The sequence below is a fragment of the Paroedura picta genome, chromosome 2 (genome assembly GCF_049243985.1).
Source record: "Paroedura picta isolate Pp20150507F chromosome 2, Ppicta_v3.0, whole genome shotgun sequence".
Classification (NCBI taxonomy): Eukaryota; Metazoa; Chordata; class Lepidosauria; order Squamata; family Gekkonidae; genus Paroedura; species Paroedura picta.
Window position 1 is genome coordinate 29,711,556 of NC_135370.1, and position 18,269 is coordinate 29,729,824.

General features: G+C 41.6%; 2 protein-coding genes across 7 annotated transcripts in view; one reads left to right on the forward strand and one right to left on the reverse strand.

Moving 5' to 3' along the window:
* The window catches only part of CERKL (CERK like autophagy regulator), a 66,968-nt gene that overhangs the window by 46,980 nt on the left and 1,719 nt on the right, over positions 1-18,269 (forward strand). For 2 of the 4 annotated variants that reach the window (XM_077319548.1, XM_077319547.1), the window contains 7 exons: positions 1,276-1,453; positions 2,241-2,309; positions 5,463-5,488; positions 5,565-5,673; positions 10,980-11,076; positions 14,092-14,255; positions 15,893-17,009. In XM_077319548.1, the coding sequence (XP_077175663.1) occupies positions 1,276-1,453; positions 2,241-2,309; positions 5,463-5,488; positions 5,565-5,673; positions 10,980-11,076; positions 14,092-14,255; positions 15,893-15,971 (722 nt within the window). In that variant the 3' untranslated portion in view covers positions 15,972-17,009. Of the gene's footprint in view, positions 1-1,275; positions 1,454-2,240; positions 2,310-5,462; positions 5,489-5,564; positions 5,674-5,738; positions 5,869-10,979; positions 11,077-14,091; positions 14,256-15,892; positions 17,010-18,269 lie in introns of those variants that run through there. The other 2 variants (XR_013228009.1, XM_077319549.1) reach the window with 2 other exon arrangements.
* ITGA4 (integrin subunit alpha 4) overlaps positions 17,064-18,269 on the reverse strand; it is an 86,155-nt gene continuing 84,949 nt past the window's right edge. For all 3 annotated transcript variants that reach the window (XM_077319545.1, XM_077319544.1, XM_077319543.1), the window contains exon 28: positions 17,064-18,211. In XM_077319545.1, the coding sequence (XP_077175660.1) occupies positions 18,110-18,211 (102 nt within the window). In that variant the 3' untranslated portion in view covers positions 17,064-18,109. The remainder of the gene's footprint in view (positions 18,212-18,269) is intronic.

Below are 18,269 nucleotides of genomic sequence, written 5' to 3' on the forward strand. Positions count from 1 at the left end.
CACGGATTCTCATCCCTTACACAGTTTCCTGCTGGTTGCTGCTGACTTTCAAAACTTGAAGTTATATCAGTAATTTTTTTTTTTTTGCATTTAAATTGCTACCAAACCCTTTTTCATCTTAGAAGAAAAACCTGTTTTTTTAAACTTCTGACATTCGATCTGTAGAGAATTGTGTCTTTGATGCATACACAATCAGTCTTTGGTACATTTGAGACATGCTAATTGTTCTTAGGTGTTTTTATTTTTTTAAGCTTTTGGTGATTACTTAAGATCATTTGGAAGGGTTGGTGGCTCTTTTTTACATTTTTTAATTGTTACTTTTTTGGGTAGTATTTTAGATTGCATGTTGAATTGCCACAAGAACCAACCTGGTTTCAGGGTAGGGTAGAAATATTTTTAAATCAAGTTAACCAAAGGAAGGAAAAACACTTAAGAATTTTTTAAAAACCCAGGAAAAAATTAACAAAAAGTCTGAATTCACAGCAAAGTTATCTTCCGCAGTTGTGTCAGCCTTTTTCATTCTTTTGACTGTGGAGGAACCCCTGAAATATGTTTCAAGGAACCCCGGAAGTGGTGACATGAGCCTTCAGTGAAGTGGGCAGGAAAGCAAAATGCAGGAGCCAGCCAATCAAATCAATTGATCATAACGTTTCCATTGTGGAGAAAGAAACTAGGCCTGTAGAGCAACAGGAGAAGTAGGCTACAGTGATGTCTACCTGGTGTAGTGGTTAAGAACAGCAGCCTCTAATCTGGAGAATCGGGTTTGATTCCCCACTCCTCCACATGCAGCCAGCTGGGTGATCTTGGGCTAGTCACAGTCCTCTTGGAGCTGTTTTCGCAGAGCAGTTCTCCCCCAGAGGCGGAAGACATCTTGGGTGTTTTCAGTCCTCAGTTCAGGGAGGCAGGCTCACTTTTTTCCTTTCCCCGCCTTCTGAGTGGGCGTGCCTCTCTCCAGTTCTTTCCTGCCTCTTAACCAGGGAGAGCACGTTTTTCATAGCTCTGCTAGCAGGCCTAAATTCTACTATTTATTTCACTACTAGTGAAAAACGGGGTATAAAAACCAAGTCTTTTTCATCAGCCATCTGAACTTCTGGGAAAGGCCATGTAAACCCTGGGTATCTCTCTGAGATATGTGGAAGGAACAAATTATCCCCTTGCAGAAAACTTTGTTTTTCTTAAAGGTGCCACTGGACTCAATCTTTGTTTTACTTACCATCCTGAGCCCTATAGAGATGGTTAAAGAAAAAAAATGAAATAATTTTGTTTCCATTTCAGGGCATCTTCAGTCAGTAGACATATGTTCTTTCAGCAGTCCGACTAAACTGCTTCGCTTTGGTTTCTCTGCTATGTTTGGTTTTGGATCAAGGACTCTCGCTTTTGCTGAAAAGCACCGATGGATGCCTTCAGATCAACGGAAAAATTTTGCTGTGTTCAAGACACTGGCAAGTCTGAAGTATGAGAGGTTTATTTTATTTTTGAGTCCTTCTTAGGATAAAAGGGCAATTGTAGGATTTCTAAGCCATGCCTTTTAAAAAGGAAATATTAATTGAAATATATAAAAACATGAGAGAAGCCACGTTAGATCAGGTCATTGGCCCATCCAGTCCCACATTCTGTATCTGTGTTGTTGTTAGGTGCAAAGTCGTGTCTGACCCATCACAACCCCATGGACAATGATCCTCCAGGCCTTCCTGTCCGCTACCATTCCCCAGAGTCTGTATCTGTATTGTGGCCAAAATCCAGGAGCCAATGTAAGGTCCACTAGCAGGGCCAGATCTCTGGAAGCCCTCCCCCTGTTGCCCCAGAGGCAGTGTTCCATTTACACCTTGTGGCTAATAGCCATTGATAGACCTCTGCTATCCAGTCATAGAATCATAGAGTTGGAAGGGGCCATACAGGCCATCTAGTCCAACCCCTTGCTCAACGCAGGATCAGCCCTAAGCATCCTAAAGTCCCTCTTGAAGCTGTCTGTGCTTGTAGCTGCTACCACTGCCTGTGGCTGTGAATTCCACATGTTAATTCTGCGTGCAAATTACTCTTTGGGTATCAGTTTATATAAATCCAATAATGGTATTTAGATAACTTGAGAAAATATTATTCCGATAATCTGATAATAAATTAGACTAGTTACTAATACTTGTCTCGGAATATATCAAAACAAGAAACATTAGGTAAACATTTAAGGCTTTATGTCAGCATACATAACAGAGTGTCAGTTCCTTCCCTTGTTCTCTTCTCAGACCAGAAGATTGTGAATTATCATTCCTGTCTTTGATGCACTCAGAGCAAACTGGCCCAGAGAAGAATCGGTAAGTAAGGATAATAAAACTCAATACTGGCCCCTACCTGGTAGACTGAGCTCCTGGAAGAGCTGAGGGCCCTGACAGAACTGACTCAGTTTTTTCTGCCAGGTGTTTGGTTAAGGCCAGGATAGCAACACATTCCATCTCGGCCCCCACCCCTGAAACTTTGAAACCAAAACCTTGACATCTGGTTGCCTCATGCTACTGGAAGATCATAGCTTGGTTGTTATAGCTGCTATTATATTTTGTATTATTATGTTGCTGATGAGTGATTTTATAAGTGGTTTTAATGCACTTTTAACTTTATTGTATCCTCTATTGTTGTGAGCCGCCATGAGCTGGCGACCCTGGGAGTGGCAGCATAAAAGTCCAGTGAATGAAAACTAGCCAAGCAGTCACAAATTAAAACCAGTCTGCCCAGGTAGCAATTGCTGGGTCTAATGTAAACTCCATTGATCTAGTTGGATTAGATCCACTGGATTTTTTTGTTTAAGAGTCTTGAGTTTAAGAAATAAGTTCTGAATTAAGGAAGTAATTCGATATTTGTCTTTAAATTATGATAGAAGCCATAAACAGAGAAATTATATGAGGCGTATGTAAACAATGGAAATATAAAACTGGAGGGGGGGGGCACAACCAGGACAATGGAAGAATATATAAGACATATTGTGATATGTCAGCTTAATAGTCATGGTTCTGTAAATGAAATATATAGGGCCATTCCGCATTCGTCCAAAATAGCACAATGGTTACTAATTGAAATCGCTACAGTTTTGCCATTATGCACAACGTCGTTGACAATCTGCAACACTCCTGAAACCGATCTGCAAAAAGCGCTTCGTTGTAGCGTTTTCAGGGAAATCCCAAAAAGTGGATTCACCCTCCAGAAAGCGCTACACTCCTACAACCAATCTGCAACACTAGCGGGAAAGTTCTGTGCGTTACCATTGTTGCGGTTTCCGCAAAGTCCCTCCCCCTGGCTCTCTCCTCTGATCTTCTGGCGAAGCGATCGCCTTTTTTTTTTGTCCGAGCGAGCGGAGATCAACGCACCAGCGAGCCTTCGTTTACCCAGTGTTCTTTTCTTTTCTATCTTCTGTATTCTTCTTCTGACTTTAACAAAAAAGAAGCCATAAGCAGTACAAACCTTAGCACCGAATCCGTTGAAGTCATTGGGCTTAGAAGGGTGTAAGTCTGTTCCGGATTACACTGTTGAAGTTGTCGTTATCATGCTTCTTGTAAATATACCTTATTAAGAAGTAATTCCTACTTATTTCACAGTAGAATGTGCTTAAAAAAAAGCCCACCATTAAAAGTATCAATATAAAGCGTTGCTTCTGTTTATTGTTAGTTTTGGTTGCATGCTTTAAACTCTGGGCTGGATCCTACAAAGTGCTACTGGAGCAGTTTCTTACCATGGAATAGGTAATGTGCATTACCATTGCCAAGTAAATGCACAAGACATGATGCATGACTTGCTTAATGTTGGCTATTTCATTTGTTCTGTCCCTCTCCCCCCAATGGAAATGGGTTCAAACTTTGCAAAAGCCTGTACTTGTCTGTTGTTATTCTTCTGAAGACATATCTCATGTGCATTCTTCTCTCTCTTCCATTTTGCTCTCCCCCTCTCCCTATTCTCCTATTGCAGACTTTCCAAGTGTCATCCAGTTGTGCATTATTTCCAGTTCCTTTGTTGTTATACAGAAATCATTGGTCTTTGTCTTGCCTGTACTCTTGACTGCGTGGCTATCATGTGCATTTATTTGTCTGATTATCATGAGCGGATATGTCTCCATCTACCAGTATGTGTCCAGGATCCACTTTGTAAAATAGGAAATCTTGAGGAATACATGTCTCCTGCGGCTTGTACTCTGCTGAGCCATTTCCCTCCTTAGGTCCCTCCTCTATGGCTTCTTGTTTGGGCTGAGTTACTGGCTCACCCGCCTGACTCCTCTGATTCTTTCTCTTTGAGTTGCTTCCAACTCTCTGAAATGCTATCAAATAACAAGTTAGACAAATACAAGGTCAACAAGGCATGGCACAGGTACTGGTGTTTCTAAAAGCAAAGTCCAAATGAATTTCAAACAGCTTGTTACACTGCTTGTTACACAGCGGCTTCTAAGCTGGAGAGTTGGGTGTGATTCTCCACTCCTCCACATGCAGCCAGCTGGGTGACCTTGGGTTCATCATTGTTCTGTTAAGGCTGTTTGACAGGACTGCTCTCTCAGCCCCACCTACCTCACAGGGTATCTGTTGTGGGGAAAGGAAGGGAAGCCGATTATAAGCTGCTTTGAGACACCTTGGGGTAGTGAAAAGCGGAGCATACAAACAACTCTTCTTCAAAGTTACCATCCCAATCAACACACCAGTTTCTGGACTCCTTGACGGAATCCACAGAATTTCCCAAGGCCACCGGAGCAATCCCACAAAATAGGATCAAAAATCCAGCAATGTATCCTTCTCCTCACCACTTATTATGCAGGGCCAAATACTATTGAGATCCTGTGATAGGAGGGGTCTTCTGTTGTAAAATTTCATTTGGACAATTTTAGAAACACTTTAGTCACGCCGACCACATTTTCTCAATGTCAAGAGGAGCTTTTCTAGTGTTTAGAGCTACCTGTGGTTAGATGTTCCTCATAGAATGCACAACAATCACACGGTGCTGTATCATGCAGTTTCAGCAAAAGTCCTAATTTCTGATGGCGAATTACAGAAAGTCATGGTCCAAAAACCATTTTATGGAGAGACGGAATCTGTAACTTCGTTTCAGAGCCAAAAAGGCAATTTCAAAGCCAAAAAGGCAATTCACACAAAACATATCTGGAAATGTATATGATTTTGATTGACTTATTTGGAAGCAGACTGACTGAAAGAAGCTGGAGAAGTTTGGGTGCAAGACATCTTGCATTATGCCTTGTGCAAGTGAAAATTTTAGTTGGGATAGAAGAAGAATCACTTAGCATGAGCCAATATGGAGGATATAAGCCTTCCCCACTGATTTAACAGTGCTTGTACTAGTGGAGGAAAAAACATGGGATTCAACTCTCAAGTTAAAAGCTTTCTTTTCCCCCAATTAACATGTTGCATTTTTATTACTGTGTTATTTTTCATCCTTTCCTTCCCTCACTTATTCTAACACGTTGTGTTTTTTATTTTTAGAAAGAAGCAAGAAAGGCTAAAATCCGGTAAGTGTTCAAGTTTAATCACTTCTAACAGGGAATTAGATATCCTGGAAGTAATGAAATGTGATGTTATATTTAGACCGCCAGGATCAGTGGGACAGGATCCGGGGTCACTTCCTGAACGTGAGCATTATGGCAATCCCTTGTCTGTGTTCAATGGCACCAAGAGGCTTGGCACCTAATACCAGGTCAGTAAAGGGCTTACAGAATGACAGTTATACCGCTCAATCCTAAAAAAACGTTCTTTCCCTAGAATGCACGCCCGCGTCATGAACAGTCGAGACCCGCCGAGGCTGGGAGAAGGGGATGCGGAGGCTAGAGCAGGATGGCAGTGGACTCCTCTAATCCGAGGAATTGTAATCAGTTTGGATCAGGCACATAAGGTCAAGTCATCTGACGAGAATAATCATTGGATAATTACAGTGATTAAATTAGTTTACAAGTCTGACTTAAGTGGTAGTCATCTCATAATAATCTCCCCGGGGCTTTGCTAATAGGAACTCAGTGCTCTGGATTTGACTGATTGATTTCAATTTATCGCTAAGGCTTAATCGCTGCAACAAATAAAAATAATAAAGCTACAGTGAGAAAAAAAGGATACAAAAAAAAGGCAGCATACAAAAAAAAGGCAACACAATGCGAGGCCGGGATCATGTATAACCAGTAAAGCAATCAACTCTCTTATTATCAGGGAATCTTTGACACTGTCTGACTGCAGCTTTTGGAAAAACAGTTCTTTTGACTGTTGCCTATCCCAAATCTAGCACCATGCTTTAGCACGCGATATACATTAACTCGTAGGGAATTTTTCTGATATGACTAGGTGTAAGCATCAATTAGAACTGTATTAAAAGAAAAGATTTATAAATACAGGATATATAAGGTGTATGTTGGGTAATGTTTAAAAGAAATCATTTTGTTTATCGACTGTTAATTTTTAATTTATATTGTGCTAGATAACAAAAGTAAACATTTAGTCAAAATAAGGCTAAATTTGAGAATATAGTTCTCAATATATTTCTCAATATATATATTTCTGGGAAAATATATACTCTTAGGCCTAAGAAGCTATTTTCATGTGTCTTGAGATAATGTTCCATAAATATCCTAGTTTTTCTGTGTCTTCATCGATGCAGTAAATTTTGATTTCATGAAGGTCTACCTGGCAGTTCCTGTTGTTTTCATTTCTGCACAAAAGATTGTCTAGCAATATTTTTCTTAAACTTAAAATACCAGGAGCCAGTTTAAGATTATCCAAAGATGGAAGGTTTTCCATAATTTTATTATTTTGAATAAATGCACTTATACGCAGGTGTTTCTCATACTCACCAAACAGCCTGGGAAAGAGGATGGGCTCACTTTTACATGTGTCTGACCAGGTATGAGCAGAACCCCTGGAGCAAGCATTCTCAACTAGGATTACAAGCAAACCCAGGTTTACTGTAGAACTCTAGAGTTACTCCAGCTTGGGGGGAGGGATATACTATATTTGCTGGCATTTGCTGGCAGGGGCTCATGGGAATTGTAGTCCATGAACATCTGGAGGACCACAGGTTGACTACCCCTGCTGTATAGTATATATATAGTAATCCAGACAAGAGTCAGGAGGATAGAATGGCTTTCTGCTCATTTGTCTGGACTGCGGTGACCTTGTTGAATTTACACACAATGGAAAAGGAATGGGAGGAAAGCGCTGAGACTGTTGCAACCCGCCCTCCCTCCATTGACTCCTTACATTTCCCCCCTCTCAGAAAATGTGCCCCCCCTAGCAGAAAATTACTGGAGGAAGTCTGTTGCAAGCAGAGGAATTCATATATTCAAGCAGGAGAGGACTGTGTCCAATGCCACAGAATCTACCCTCCAAAGCAACCATTCTCTCGAGGGAAACTGATCTCTATAGTCTGGGGTTGAGCTGTAATTCCAGGTCCCACCTACAGGCTGGCATCCCTAGCCAGGAGCTACTACACTTGGATCCAGTGCAAGAACTGTGCATAATCTGCACAAGGATTCTTTTTTCCCTAGGTTTTCTCTTGCCCTGGCAGTCATTTTTAACCCTGGGAAAATATATTCTCAAATCTTGCTAGGATGCTTCCTTGTTTTGCTCAAACAAGGTTCTGTGCACACAAAAATGAAACTAACTTCTTATTTAAGAAGCATTTTATTTCATTAGTGGTGCTATGCACACTGTAATCATGTGATTTCTGGGGGCATGACAGGAAGGCGTGGCTAACTGGCATCACTTCCAGTGTTATTTGAAGCCTGAAGAATATTTCAGGGGTTACTGCGCAGTGGATTTATTTGTCCTTTAGATGGAGGAGGATGTCTAATTCCTCCACCCTCCCATTGCTGTATCACAAATTTGTTCTGTCTCCACACTGTGAAACAGTGCCCTCCCTTGCGACTCAGGATGGTTTACAATATGAATTCACAACTGACAAGCCCATTGTAACATTGGTACAATAGAAAGAAGTTGAACTTAACATCCATTAACATAGGAACATTATAACATTATCGGGTCCCTCCCTCTATAAGCTCTAACCACCGGTCATCTGGGCAGGAGTTACCCCCTGAGACGGTGATGTGCGGTTTTGTGTGGGTGTGGTCGGGTGCGGGTAGGAAGGGAGGGGAGGTCTGGATTGGATTTTGCCACCAGTTTTGTATAGGGTTGTATATTTTTGTATTGAGTTTTATGTGATTTTATTATTGTAAACTACCACGAGCTGGGAGTTGCAGTCAATAAATGGAACTATAAATTAAAAAAAAACAACAAACATTTCAGCTGTTAATTACATAATTGTATGTGCAATTGTTGTGGGTGGCTGGACTTGGAGTTGCCTTGTGTTGTGTCTGATGAGCCTATCTGGTGGTGGGGACAGGAATTCATTGGGGGGGGGAGGCTGGTTGGTGTTGTTTTCATTGGCCTCAACCAAAAGCTTTGAGGAAGAGCTCTATTTTGCAGGCCTTGCAGAATTGGGCTGGCTTCGGCAGACTATAAATCTTTATAAAATGGAGACTATTGTAAAAGTATCTGCTTTGCATTCAGTCAAAGTGCTACTTCCCCAGATTTTCAGAAGCACAAATCTGTTTGTAAAATAAGAGCTGCTTGCTCAGGACTTCCTACATAGAGTATTTTCAAGGCTTGGCTCATGTCTCAGGTAGATCTCTACTAACAGAAGACCCTACTACCTGCAGGAATGGTTTTCCTTGCCTCCCACCTCTTGCTGCTGCTGGAACTGTTCACTGAAATGCAGGCCTTGAGGAACAAGGAATCCCAGGAGCAGCATGAGTGGAGGATCAGAGGTCTGCCACTGAGGGAGGAAGGGCATCAGCAGGAAATGACCCTCCCCTTTCAGTTAGTGGAAGCTTATCCAGCCACAACGTCGTCATATTCTTGGGTATAAATTAAAGAGTACTTTGCAATAAGGTAAAGGTATCCCCTGTGCAAGCACCGAGTCACGTCTGACCCTTGGGGTGACGCCTTCCAGCGTTTTCATGGCAGACTCATTACGGGGTGGTTTGCCAGTGCCTTCCCCAGTCATTACCATTTACCCCCCCCCCAGAAGCCGGGTACTCATTTTACCGACCTCAGAAGGATGGAAGGCTGAGTCAACCTTGAGCCGGCTGCTGGGATTGAACTCCCAACCTCATGGTAAGAGCTTCAGCCAGCATGTCGCTGCCTTACCAACCTGAGCCACAAGATGACTTTGCAATAGTCATCTTGAAAAAGAGAGCTCCATCCTCACATGGCAGAAATGCTGGTTAATGTTCCTTTTGCGACTGACAGAGGTGATCATTTTTATTGCAAAGCCATTTTTACAGCTAATTCTTTTTATGGCAGAACTCAGTACATCAGGGAGAGTCCCAAGGCACCCTTCCAGTCCTTTTCTAAACTGATGCTTCTTTTGGAGGAATTTTAGAAGAAGAAGAAGAGGAAGGGGAGGAGTGGGAGGGGGAGGAGGAGGAGGAGGAGGAGGAGGTTGTTCTTATATGCCGCTTTTCCCTACCCGAAGGGAGTTCAAAGCCTTCCCATTCCTCTTTATACACTTCTTTCTTTATTAGGAGTCTCCACAGAAAGTGACTGGAAGAATCTTCTTCTGAAAGTAGAAGAAAAATAGCTTCCTCCCTCTTAAACCATGTAATAAAGAATATAATTAATGTCATGCTTCTGATTAATTTATACCAACTGAATTCAAGACTAAAACATTTGTTTGAGCTGGTGATCTGGTTCTTACACAAATTAAAATGAATGTGTTTGTGTATTAACACTTTTAGTGATATGAAAAACAAACAAAAGGTTTTATATATACATGTATAAACTTTTTGTTTGTTTATATGTATGGTACAGATATTTGTTCACTCTGCTTAAAATGTTAGAAGAAGAAGAGTTGGTTCTTATGTGCCGCTTTTCTCTACCTGAAGAAGTCTCAAAGCGGCTTCCAATCGCCTTCCCTTTCCTCTCTCCACAACAGACACCCTGTGAGGTAGGTGAGGCTGAGAAGACACCCTCTGAGGTGGGTGAGAGAGCCCTGATATTACTGCTCAGTCAGAACAGCTTTATCAGTGCTGTGGCAAGCCCAAGGTCACCCAGCTGGTAGCATGTGGGGGAGCGGGGAATCAAACCCCACTTGCCAGATAAGAAGTTCACACTCCTAACCACTATACCAAGCCACTGCACTCCTTACCACTACACCAAGATTTTCACTCCTTTTTTCCAGAAAAGCTGTTTATGGGCAAACCTTATAGATCTGCCAGTAGATGATTCAGCTTTAACTTCTTTTTCCCTCTCAAAAAGTACATCATCAAAGTTGTTGGATTGATGTGTCTTCGTTTAAGGGTAATGTACTGTCTCTTACTGACAGGTAGCCATAGAAGCTGATGATTGCATGGATGATATCTACACACAGAGAGCAGTTAGGGAACAATTTGGTCCTAGATATCATTCAGGGAACCACAAACCCCAGTTTTAAAACTGAATGCTGCCTTTGTGAGTCAATGGCATTTTTTAACATCTGAGTAACGGCATCCCTATTTCTCTCTAGTCGAAGAGTATCGATCGTCACCTTTACTTTGTCACATGAATTATAAATAATATATATTTTAAATCGTTCCAATGAGAGCTCCAGAACGAAAGTTTTATCCCTCTCTGAATGATATGTACAGATTCTTTTAGAAAACTGTAAACGTTCGAATGCAATTTTATTTGAACTTGACTACAGTGACTGAGAGGCTCAGCTGTGATCCAGGAAATCCCGCCATTCAAATATTGTCTCAGCCAGGAATTCATTAGGCAGCCTCTTTTCTAATTTGGCCCCTATTTGCAATAATAGTACTGTTCTTTCCTTTGTGGTGTTGTAAGGATTATCAAGATAATATAGTCAAACACTATTGAGTTGGTATTTTAAATTGTTTAAAAGTGTTGGTTGCAGACGAGTTATGAATGGGATCAAAATCAGGTATCTAATTTGCTGCTGTAACTGTACTCTCTTCTGTTTAGATTGAACGATGGAAGAATAGCTCTTATTGTTGTCCGGAACACTTCTCGTCCACAGTTCATTAAACACCTAAAAAGATACGCAGGCATAAAAAACCAGGTAAAGGCTTACTCCTTTTTTGCTACCAGGATTTGTTCAGCTTACTTACTCAACAACGGTAGAAACAAAACATAACCGCAAAACTGCATAAGGCATAGCACAAAATACATCTAAAATAAAATGTGTCCAAAGAAAAAGTTCAGAATGAAGGCAAAGGCCCTACAGGAGATATTAGTGTCTCCCTAAGAAGACTTAGGTTCTTGTCAGAGTACATTAGCCCACTTTTATCTGATTTTTGAAAATCACCAATCAGACTAATACCGATTAGCCTATTTCTGTCCATCTGTTGTGGTTTATTTAGGCATCTTGTCGATCGGAGTTATAATGGAATAAGGCTGCTAAACTGATTTTAAAAACCCCAAAATAGTATATTTGAACGGAGTCTGCATTGGGATTAAGGGAAATGGTTACTCATTTTAATTTTGCAAATGTTTTAATTTTCACTTTATGCAAAAACAATGCATGCCTTACAACATATAGCAGGTGTCCCTATTGGAGGGACAAGCCAGCAACTAGTAGTGTGTATTTGACTAAACAAAGGGATGGTGCCCATTATGAATCTTGTTACATAACAAAAAGTGTGCTTGCCGTTTCCTGTGGACATGGCACTGCTTTTTGTTTAACATATACATATACACTAAATCAGCCTTTCTCAAAATTTTTACCATTGAGTAACCCCTGAAACTTTCTTCAGGCTTCGAGAAACCCCAAAAGTGGTGCAATCATGCAGAATATGGTTGGGAAGAATAGCTCTATGCACACCTGGGCCCCTCCTTGCCCCCCTCTGGGTCCCTTATTGGCCATTTTGGGAGGGTGGGTGGGTCAACATATGATCATATCACCCAATAAATATTTAACAAATTTAAAATATATATATATAAAGATTTATTAACTCCCCCCCATTCAAGAAGAAGAAGAAGAGTTGGCTCTTATATGCCGCTTTTCTCTACCCGAAGGAGTCTCAAAGCAGTTTACTATCTCCTTCCCTTCCTCTCCCCACAATAGACACCCTGTGAAGTGATTGAGGCTTAGAGAGCCCTGATATTCCTGCTCAGTAAGAGCAGTTTTCTCAGTGCTGTGGTGAGCCCAAGGTCACCCAGCTGGCTGCCTGCCTGTGGGGGAGCGCAGATTCAAACCCGGCTCACCAGAATAGAAGTCTGGACTCCTAACCACTACACCAAGCTGGCCATCAAGAAACACCAGGGTTTTTAAAAAACCCTGATTGAGAAAGCCTGCTTTAAATCTTGATGTCCCCCCAACGTAGAGGAAGAGTGGGGGAAAGCATAACATACTAACATGATGGTGCAGGCTAATGATCCTGTTAATTCCAGATGATTGGAAGTAGCATTTCCCTCTTCCCCAGTAATCATAAAAGGCTTTTTATGTTTTCTTATGTTACTGTATGGGCTCCAGCTAGTTTCTGTTAAGGGATGTGTCTTGTTTGACCACTATTAAAATGATTGCCTTAATTTCAGATATTGTACTACTAAAGTTTCATAGGTATTTGACGGGCCATCCAGATAATCTTTGAGTCTGTGCAAATTAGGTGGGAAGAAGGAACACCACCAATTTTTTTGTGCTGCTGTGAAAACAGAAGTCAGGACAATGGGCCATGTACCAGCTGACAGTAGGGATCTATGCTTATATATATCCAACTCAAATATGTACCTGAAAAAAAAAACTTATTAGTATTTTTCAGGTACAATACTGGGGACCTGAATAACCCAGAAAACCAGTGTTTGTGCCTTTTCTCCTGATATCCAAATCCAAAAAATGCTGAATTTTTAAGGTCATTTATTTACTTACATTTATATACCGCTGCTCTCAAATGTCTCGCAGTGGTTTACAGATCAGTAAAAAACAATAAAATACCCTAAAGTACCCCTTAAAACATATGACAGTCCTCATGCCAACTAGCAAAAGCTGCCTCACTGCAGTGAGAAAGGACAACAAATGCTGCTCCAAGCTGTACAGTCCACAGTATTATTCTGTAAAGTGCTAGCTGTGAAGAAAAAGTAAAGCTGGATTCAAGGCATGTGTTTAAATCTTCTTAGCAGAGAAGGCATAAAGAAGATAGTCTGTGACCTTTTATTGTTGTTAGGTGCGAAGTCGTGTCCGACCCATCGCGACCCCATGGACCTTTTATTAGGCCAAGCTAGATCAGTGTAGGAGTAGCCACCCTTTTTTGAGCTAGGAATAGATTCGGATACCAGGTTCTTTTAAAACTGTAAAACATTTGTATTTTTATTTCAAAACTAGATTACAAGAAATGTTTGCATTCTATGGAATATTCATTCCATTGCAGTTAAGACACTAATCGATTATAATGTAGTGAACTTCTTGGTCTGGACTGATAACTTTATTTATTGGCTTTGAACCAGCATTGCATTTCCATCCCCCCTCCACACCCCCCCCCCCCCAGCAAATGCCCCAAGGGCACATCCTCCTGAGGTGCATTTTAACTGCAGCAATAGTGGCTCTCTTTCCACCCACAGAAATGCTGCGCTGATTCCAAGGCCTTCTGTTCGAAAGGTAATAGCATCCCTGACCGAAAAGTGTGTCACAGGTTTCCTTTCAAGGAAAGAAGGGTTAGATCAGAAAAGGAGAATGGTGTTGGGCAGCAAATAACCATCCCTTTTACTCCTCATACCCTGATCTGGATGGCCAGGCTAGTCAGATCTTGGAAGCTAAGCTGGGTTAGCCCTGGTTAGTATCTGAATGGGAGACCACCAAGGAAATCCAGGGTTGCCACCCAGATGCAGGCGATAGCAAAACAAATCTGTTCATCTCTTACTTTCAACCCCCCCCCCCCCCAGGGTTGCTATCAACTGGCTGCAATTTGACAGAACTTTCCACCCCATCAGCCATATCTTGTAAATACGTGAAAATAATTAATAGAAATTTTTCTTTCTAAAAAAAATAAAGCACAGAGCACAAGCGAAGAAAGGTCTTGGATTCGGGCATATTTTAGAATTTAACGGCTAACACCGGACACATATTTCTTTTGTGTGTTAGTTTAGCTTTCCCTTTGTTGAGACATACGCTGTCGAAGCAGTGAGAGTTCAACTGAGAACGAAAAAGGACTGCGTCAGTGAAGAAAACGTGGAGTCTGCAGAGGAGACCTACCCTTGGAATGTAGATGGTGATTTAATGGAATGGACGTCGGAAATTCTTGTCCGGTAGGACAAAGCTTATTGGCAAGAAGTTTTAGTAGTTGCCAATGGACCCATGGGTTTTTCTTGATCCTTGTGTAAGTTTAGCGTGCTGTCGTTCAGGATTCTGCAATTAAGAATCAGCATGCTTATCTAAAGCCAAGTTTGAAATTGCCTGAACAGGCCCCGGAGTGGCAGCGTATAAAATATGATAAATAAATACATTTCTGCACAGGAATAACTTTGCTTATGTACAATAACCCTCCCCGCTTCTTCATATCCCTTTACACTATAATGGTGACCAGCAAATCGGAGGAGAACGTACTGTGGCCACACGCCTGACCACAAGAGCAACTTCATTATTATTATTATTATTATTATTATTATTATTATTATTATTATTATTATTATTATTATTATTATTATTATTATTAATTTAATTTTTAGACCGCCCTTCTCCCAATAGGTCTCAGGGCAGTTTACAACATAAATAATTATGGAGATCATTCCTCTTGCTGCCTTTTTCTGCTGAGGGGCTGGTTTGAACTGTCTGCTGTAGAGGCCCAATTACAGTTTGGGTTGCAATCTCATTCTACCATGAAGCTCACTGGTCTGTTCCATAGACTACTCCCCAAAGACTGTTCACTCTGCTTCGGTATCATAAATTGGAGGAGGGAACTTTAAGTAATGGACTGCTTTGGTAGATTAGGATGTCGGAGAACTATTTTATCTGATTCCAGAGTCATACAGTCAGCTGGTTTTACCTTGCCTCCTCTTCCACCTAGAGCAGCCTTTCTCAATTTTTTTTATTGTTGAGAAACCCCAGGAACCTTCTTCAGGCTTTAAGAAACCCCAGAAGTGACGCAATCATGCAGAATATGGTTGGGAAGCAGAGCTGTGTACATGCCGAGCTGAAAATTAAATGATGAAATTTAAAAATCATTAAAATCTGTATTAAAACTGCCCACCTTGTAGTTTTTGACAGCTGCAGGATAGTTGACTGGTGAGTTAGGTGGATTCTTAATCAGGGAGGGCAGCATTTTTATGATGGCCTCAACCATTCCTTGGCCTCAGCCATTGGTCGGCGGAACTCTCTGATGTCAATTTCACTTCTGTACTGGACAGTAGTTACTTGTAGGTCAGACTCAGTCTCATTGTTCCACAATTACAGCTTACTGGTTGCCTGAATATCCCATTTAACCTTTAACCTTTGGCAGTAGAAACCATTAACTTTTTTATTCAGCCATAACTGAATTTTTTAATTTGAACTTTTTAAAATTTTAACTACCTACGTTGCTCCGAATCAAGAGCCAGTTTGGTGTCGTGGTTAGGAGTGCGGACTTCTAATCTGGCATGCCAGGTTCGATTCTGCACTCCCCCACATACAGCCAGCTGGGTGATCTTGGGCTCGCCACAGCACTGATAAAACTGTTCTGACCGAGCAGTGATATCAGGGCTCTCTCAGCCTCACCTCCCTCACAGGGTGTCTGTTGTGGGGAGAGGAAAGGGAAGGCGACTGTAAGCTACTTTGAGCTCCCTTCGGGTAGAGAAAAGTGGCATATAAGAACCAACTCTTCTTCTTCTTTTCTGATCACTGTACCTAGAGAAATGCATCAAGTGACAAAAGTTTAATAGATTCCCCCCCTCTTTTTCTGCCATTTCAGGGTACATCCTGCATTAATTTGTCTGTATGGAGGAAATGTGGATACAGAGGATAATGCAGTTGGCTTTGGAGGAAAATGACGAAGAGCAGTTGCTTGTTTTTCAGCTAAATCATGTTTATATTTTGTGTTTGGTGAAGTATCATAGATTGCAAACCAAGTCTGGATAAGAAATCCATGATACATTCTTCATGGGCATTGGATTCTTATATTATGGGACACAACCACACCGCTGGCTGAACCGTCTTCCATGATTAGTGATCAGTCTCCTGTGTGTTTATATTCAAAGTTTTAGGAATATGCTATGTATTTACAGGTAACTTGATTAAAAGACAACTGAATTTAAATTATCTTCAGATACTCAAATACTTCTTAGGGGTATGCCTCTCACAGGCCCATCCACATCTTCAGAAGATACAGCTGCTGACCTGCGACTCCCTCCCCAAACAGAGGACCTTAAGATGTATTTGGAGCAGTAGAGCCAAATGATGAAAACCCTGGGTCCACAGTGTGATGCTTCAGAGCTGCAAGTGTCTGACTCTATAATGAAGGTTTTGTACAGCCCTAATTAGGGTCTACTAGCACTCCCACTGTTACAAAGGATACAGAGCACAGCTGTAGCCAGCTCGGCTAAACTGGACTCAGCACCAGCATTGTCAAAGAATTTGGAAAAGGTCTACAGGATCAGGGAAGAATGCTACTTGTTTTGCCACCTTTAAGCAAATCCCATAGTCTCAGAAGTCTTACAGTGTGCATTCAGATCTACCAGAGCTGAAAATACCAAGAAAGTATTTTTCGAGTATATTTTGACTTCCCAAGTAGATTTGGATTTTCTTGAAAGTTTAAAGGGACTACAGAAGACAGCCCAAGGATCAACTGTGTTGGGGAGGGGGGGGAGCTAACCGTCTGAGAGCAAAGTGGCTAGCATCCAGGGAGGGAGGGCAGGAGCTGTAGGTACAGGGCCAAAGCTGGCCTTACCCTGATTGGCCCTATTCCAACTCGGACAGCCAGGACACTCTCCACCCCCAGGGCTGTTTCACAAATATTAAGGGGAACACTGGATGGATAAGGATTTCCATTTGTTGTACACTCCTATTCCTCAATGGAACTTGTCCCTAGTCCTTTCAAAATTGATGTGAAATTGCCAGTACTGACTTAATAATAACAACAACAGTAATAATAATAAATTTTATTTTTATCTCTCCTTTCCCTGGTCAGCTCAGAGCAGGTAATAAGAGACTTAAAAATATGCATATAAAAATATTAAAACCACCTCCCCCTGATAATAATTTGCACCTTTCTGAGGTTGGTCAGAGTTTGAAAGGGTAGTATGCTGGTGGATGGGTTCTCAGGCAGAGAGATCAGTATCTTGATGTTTATACCTGGTCTGGAACAGCTCAGTTTTGCTGGCTCTCCAGAACTACTTAAGGTGCCCAAGGGCCTTGATCTCAGGCAGAGTTGTCCACAAAGCCCTGGTTGAGTCCAGTTTTATCATTTCAGGGCTGGGGAACCTGGAGCAGAGATTGACTGATTGTAATACCCTCTGGGGGAAAAGGTGGTCCCATAGATACAAGGGTCTCAGACTTGAAAGTAAGAGTCAAAACCTTGAACCTGATTCAGTCTCCAATCGGGAGCGAGTGTAGTTGGGAGAGCTCAGGTGTAATATGTGCTCTCCATTCAGTTCTATTAAGGACCCGAGCTGATGCATTCTGAACCAGTTGGAGTTTCTGGAACAGCTTCAAGGGTAGCCCTGCATACAGCAAGTTACAGAAATCTAGTCTGGAAATGACCATTACATAGATCACAGTGGTTAGGTTGGGTGTCGAAAAATAAGAGGCAAACTGTCATCCCTGGCAAAGGTGGCAAGAATGATGAGAACGATCCGAGGCTTGAGGACCAAGTCCTATTAGGAAAGGCTGAAGGTAATGTTCAGCCTGGAGAAGCTGAGGTTGAGTGGGGACATGATTGCTGTCTTCAAGTATCACTGGCAGTCTTCAAGCAGCAGCTAGACAGATACTTATCCTGGATGCTTTAGGCTGATCATGTATTGAGCTGGGAGTTGGACTAGATGGCCTGTCTTTCTCCTTCCAACTCTGTGATTCTATCCAGCAACCTACAGAGATTGTCAGCCTGACCAGAGCTGCCTCTACCCCATGGCCAGAGGTCTTTCGTATCATAAAGCTGCCTTTTTGTTCAGACTTGTCCAAATGTCTCAAACATTTAATTGTCACTGGAAATTTGGTTGCTGTCCATGAAGCTCCAACTTTGTCTTCCATTTTCTTCTTGGGGAATAAGTTTGTATTTTCTTTGAAAGAAGCCAACCTGGAATACACGAGTTCAGAATACAGTTTAAATGTTGGCAGATTCATGTTACTACATT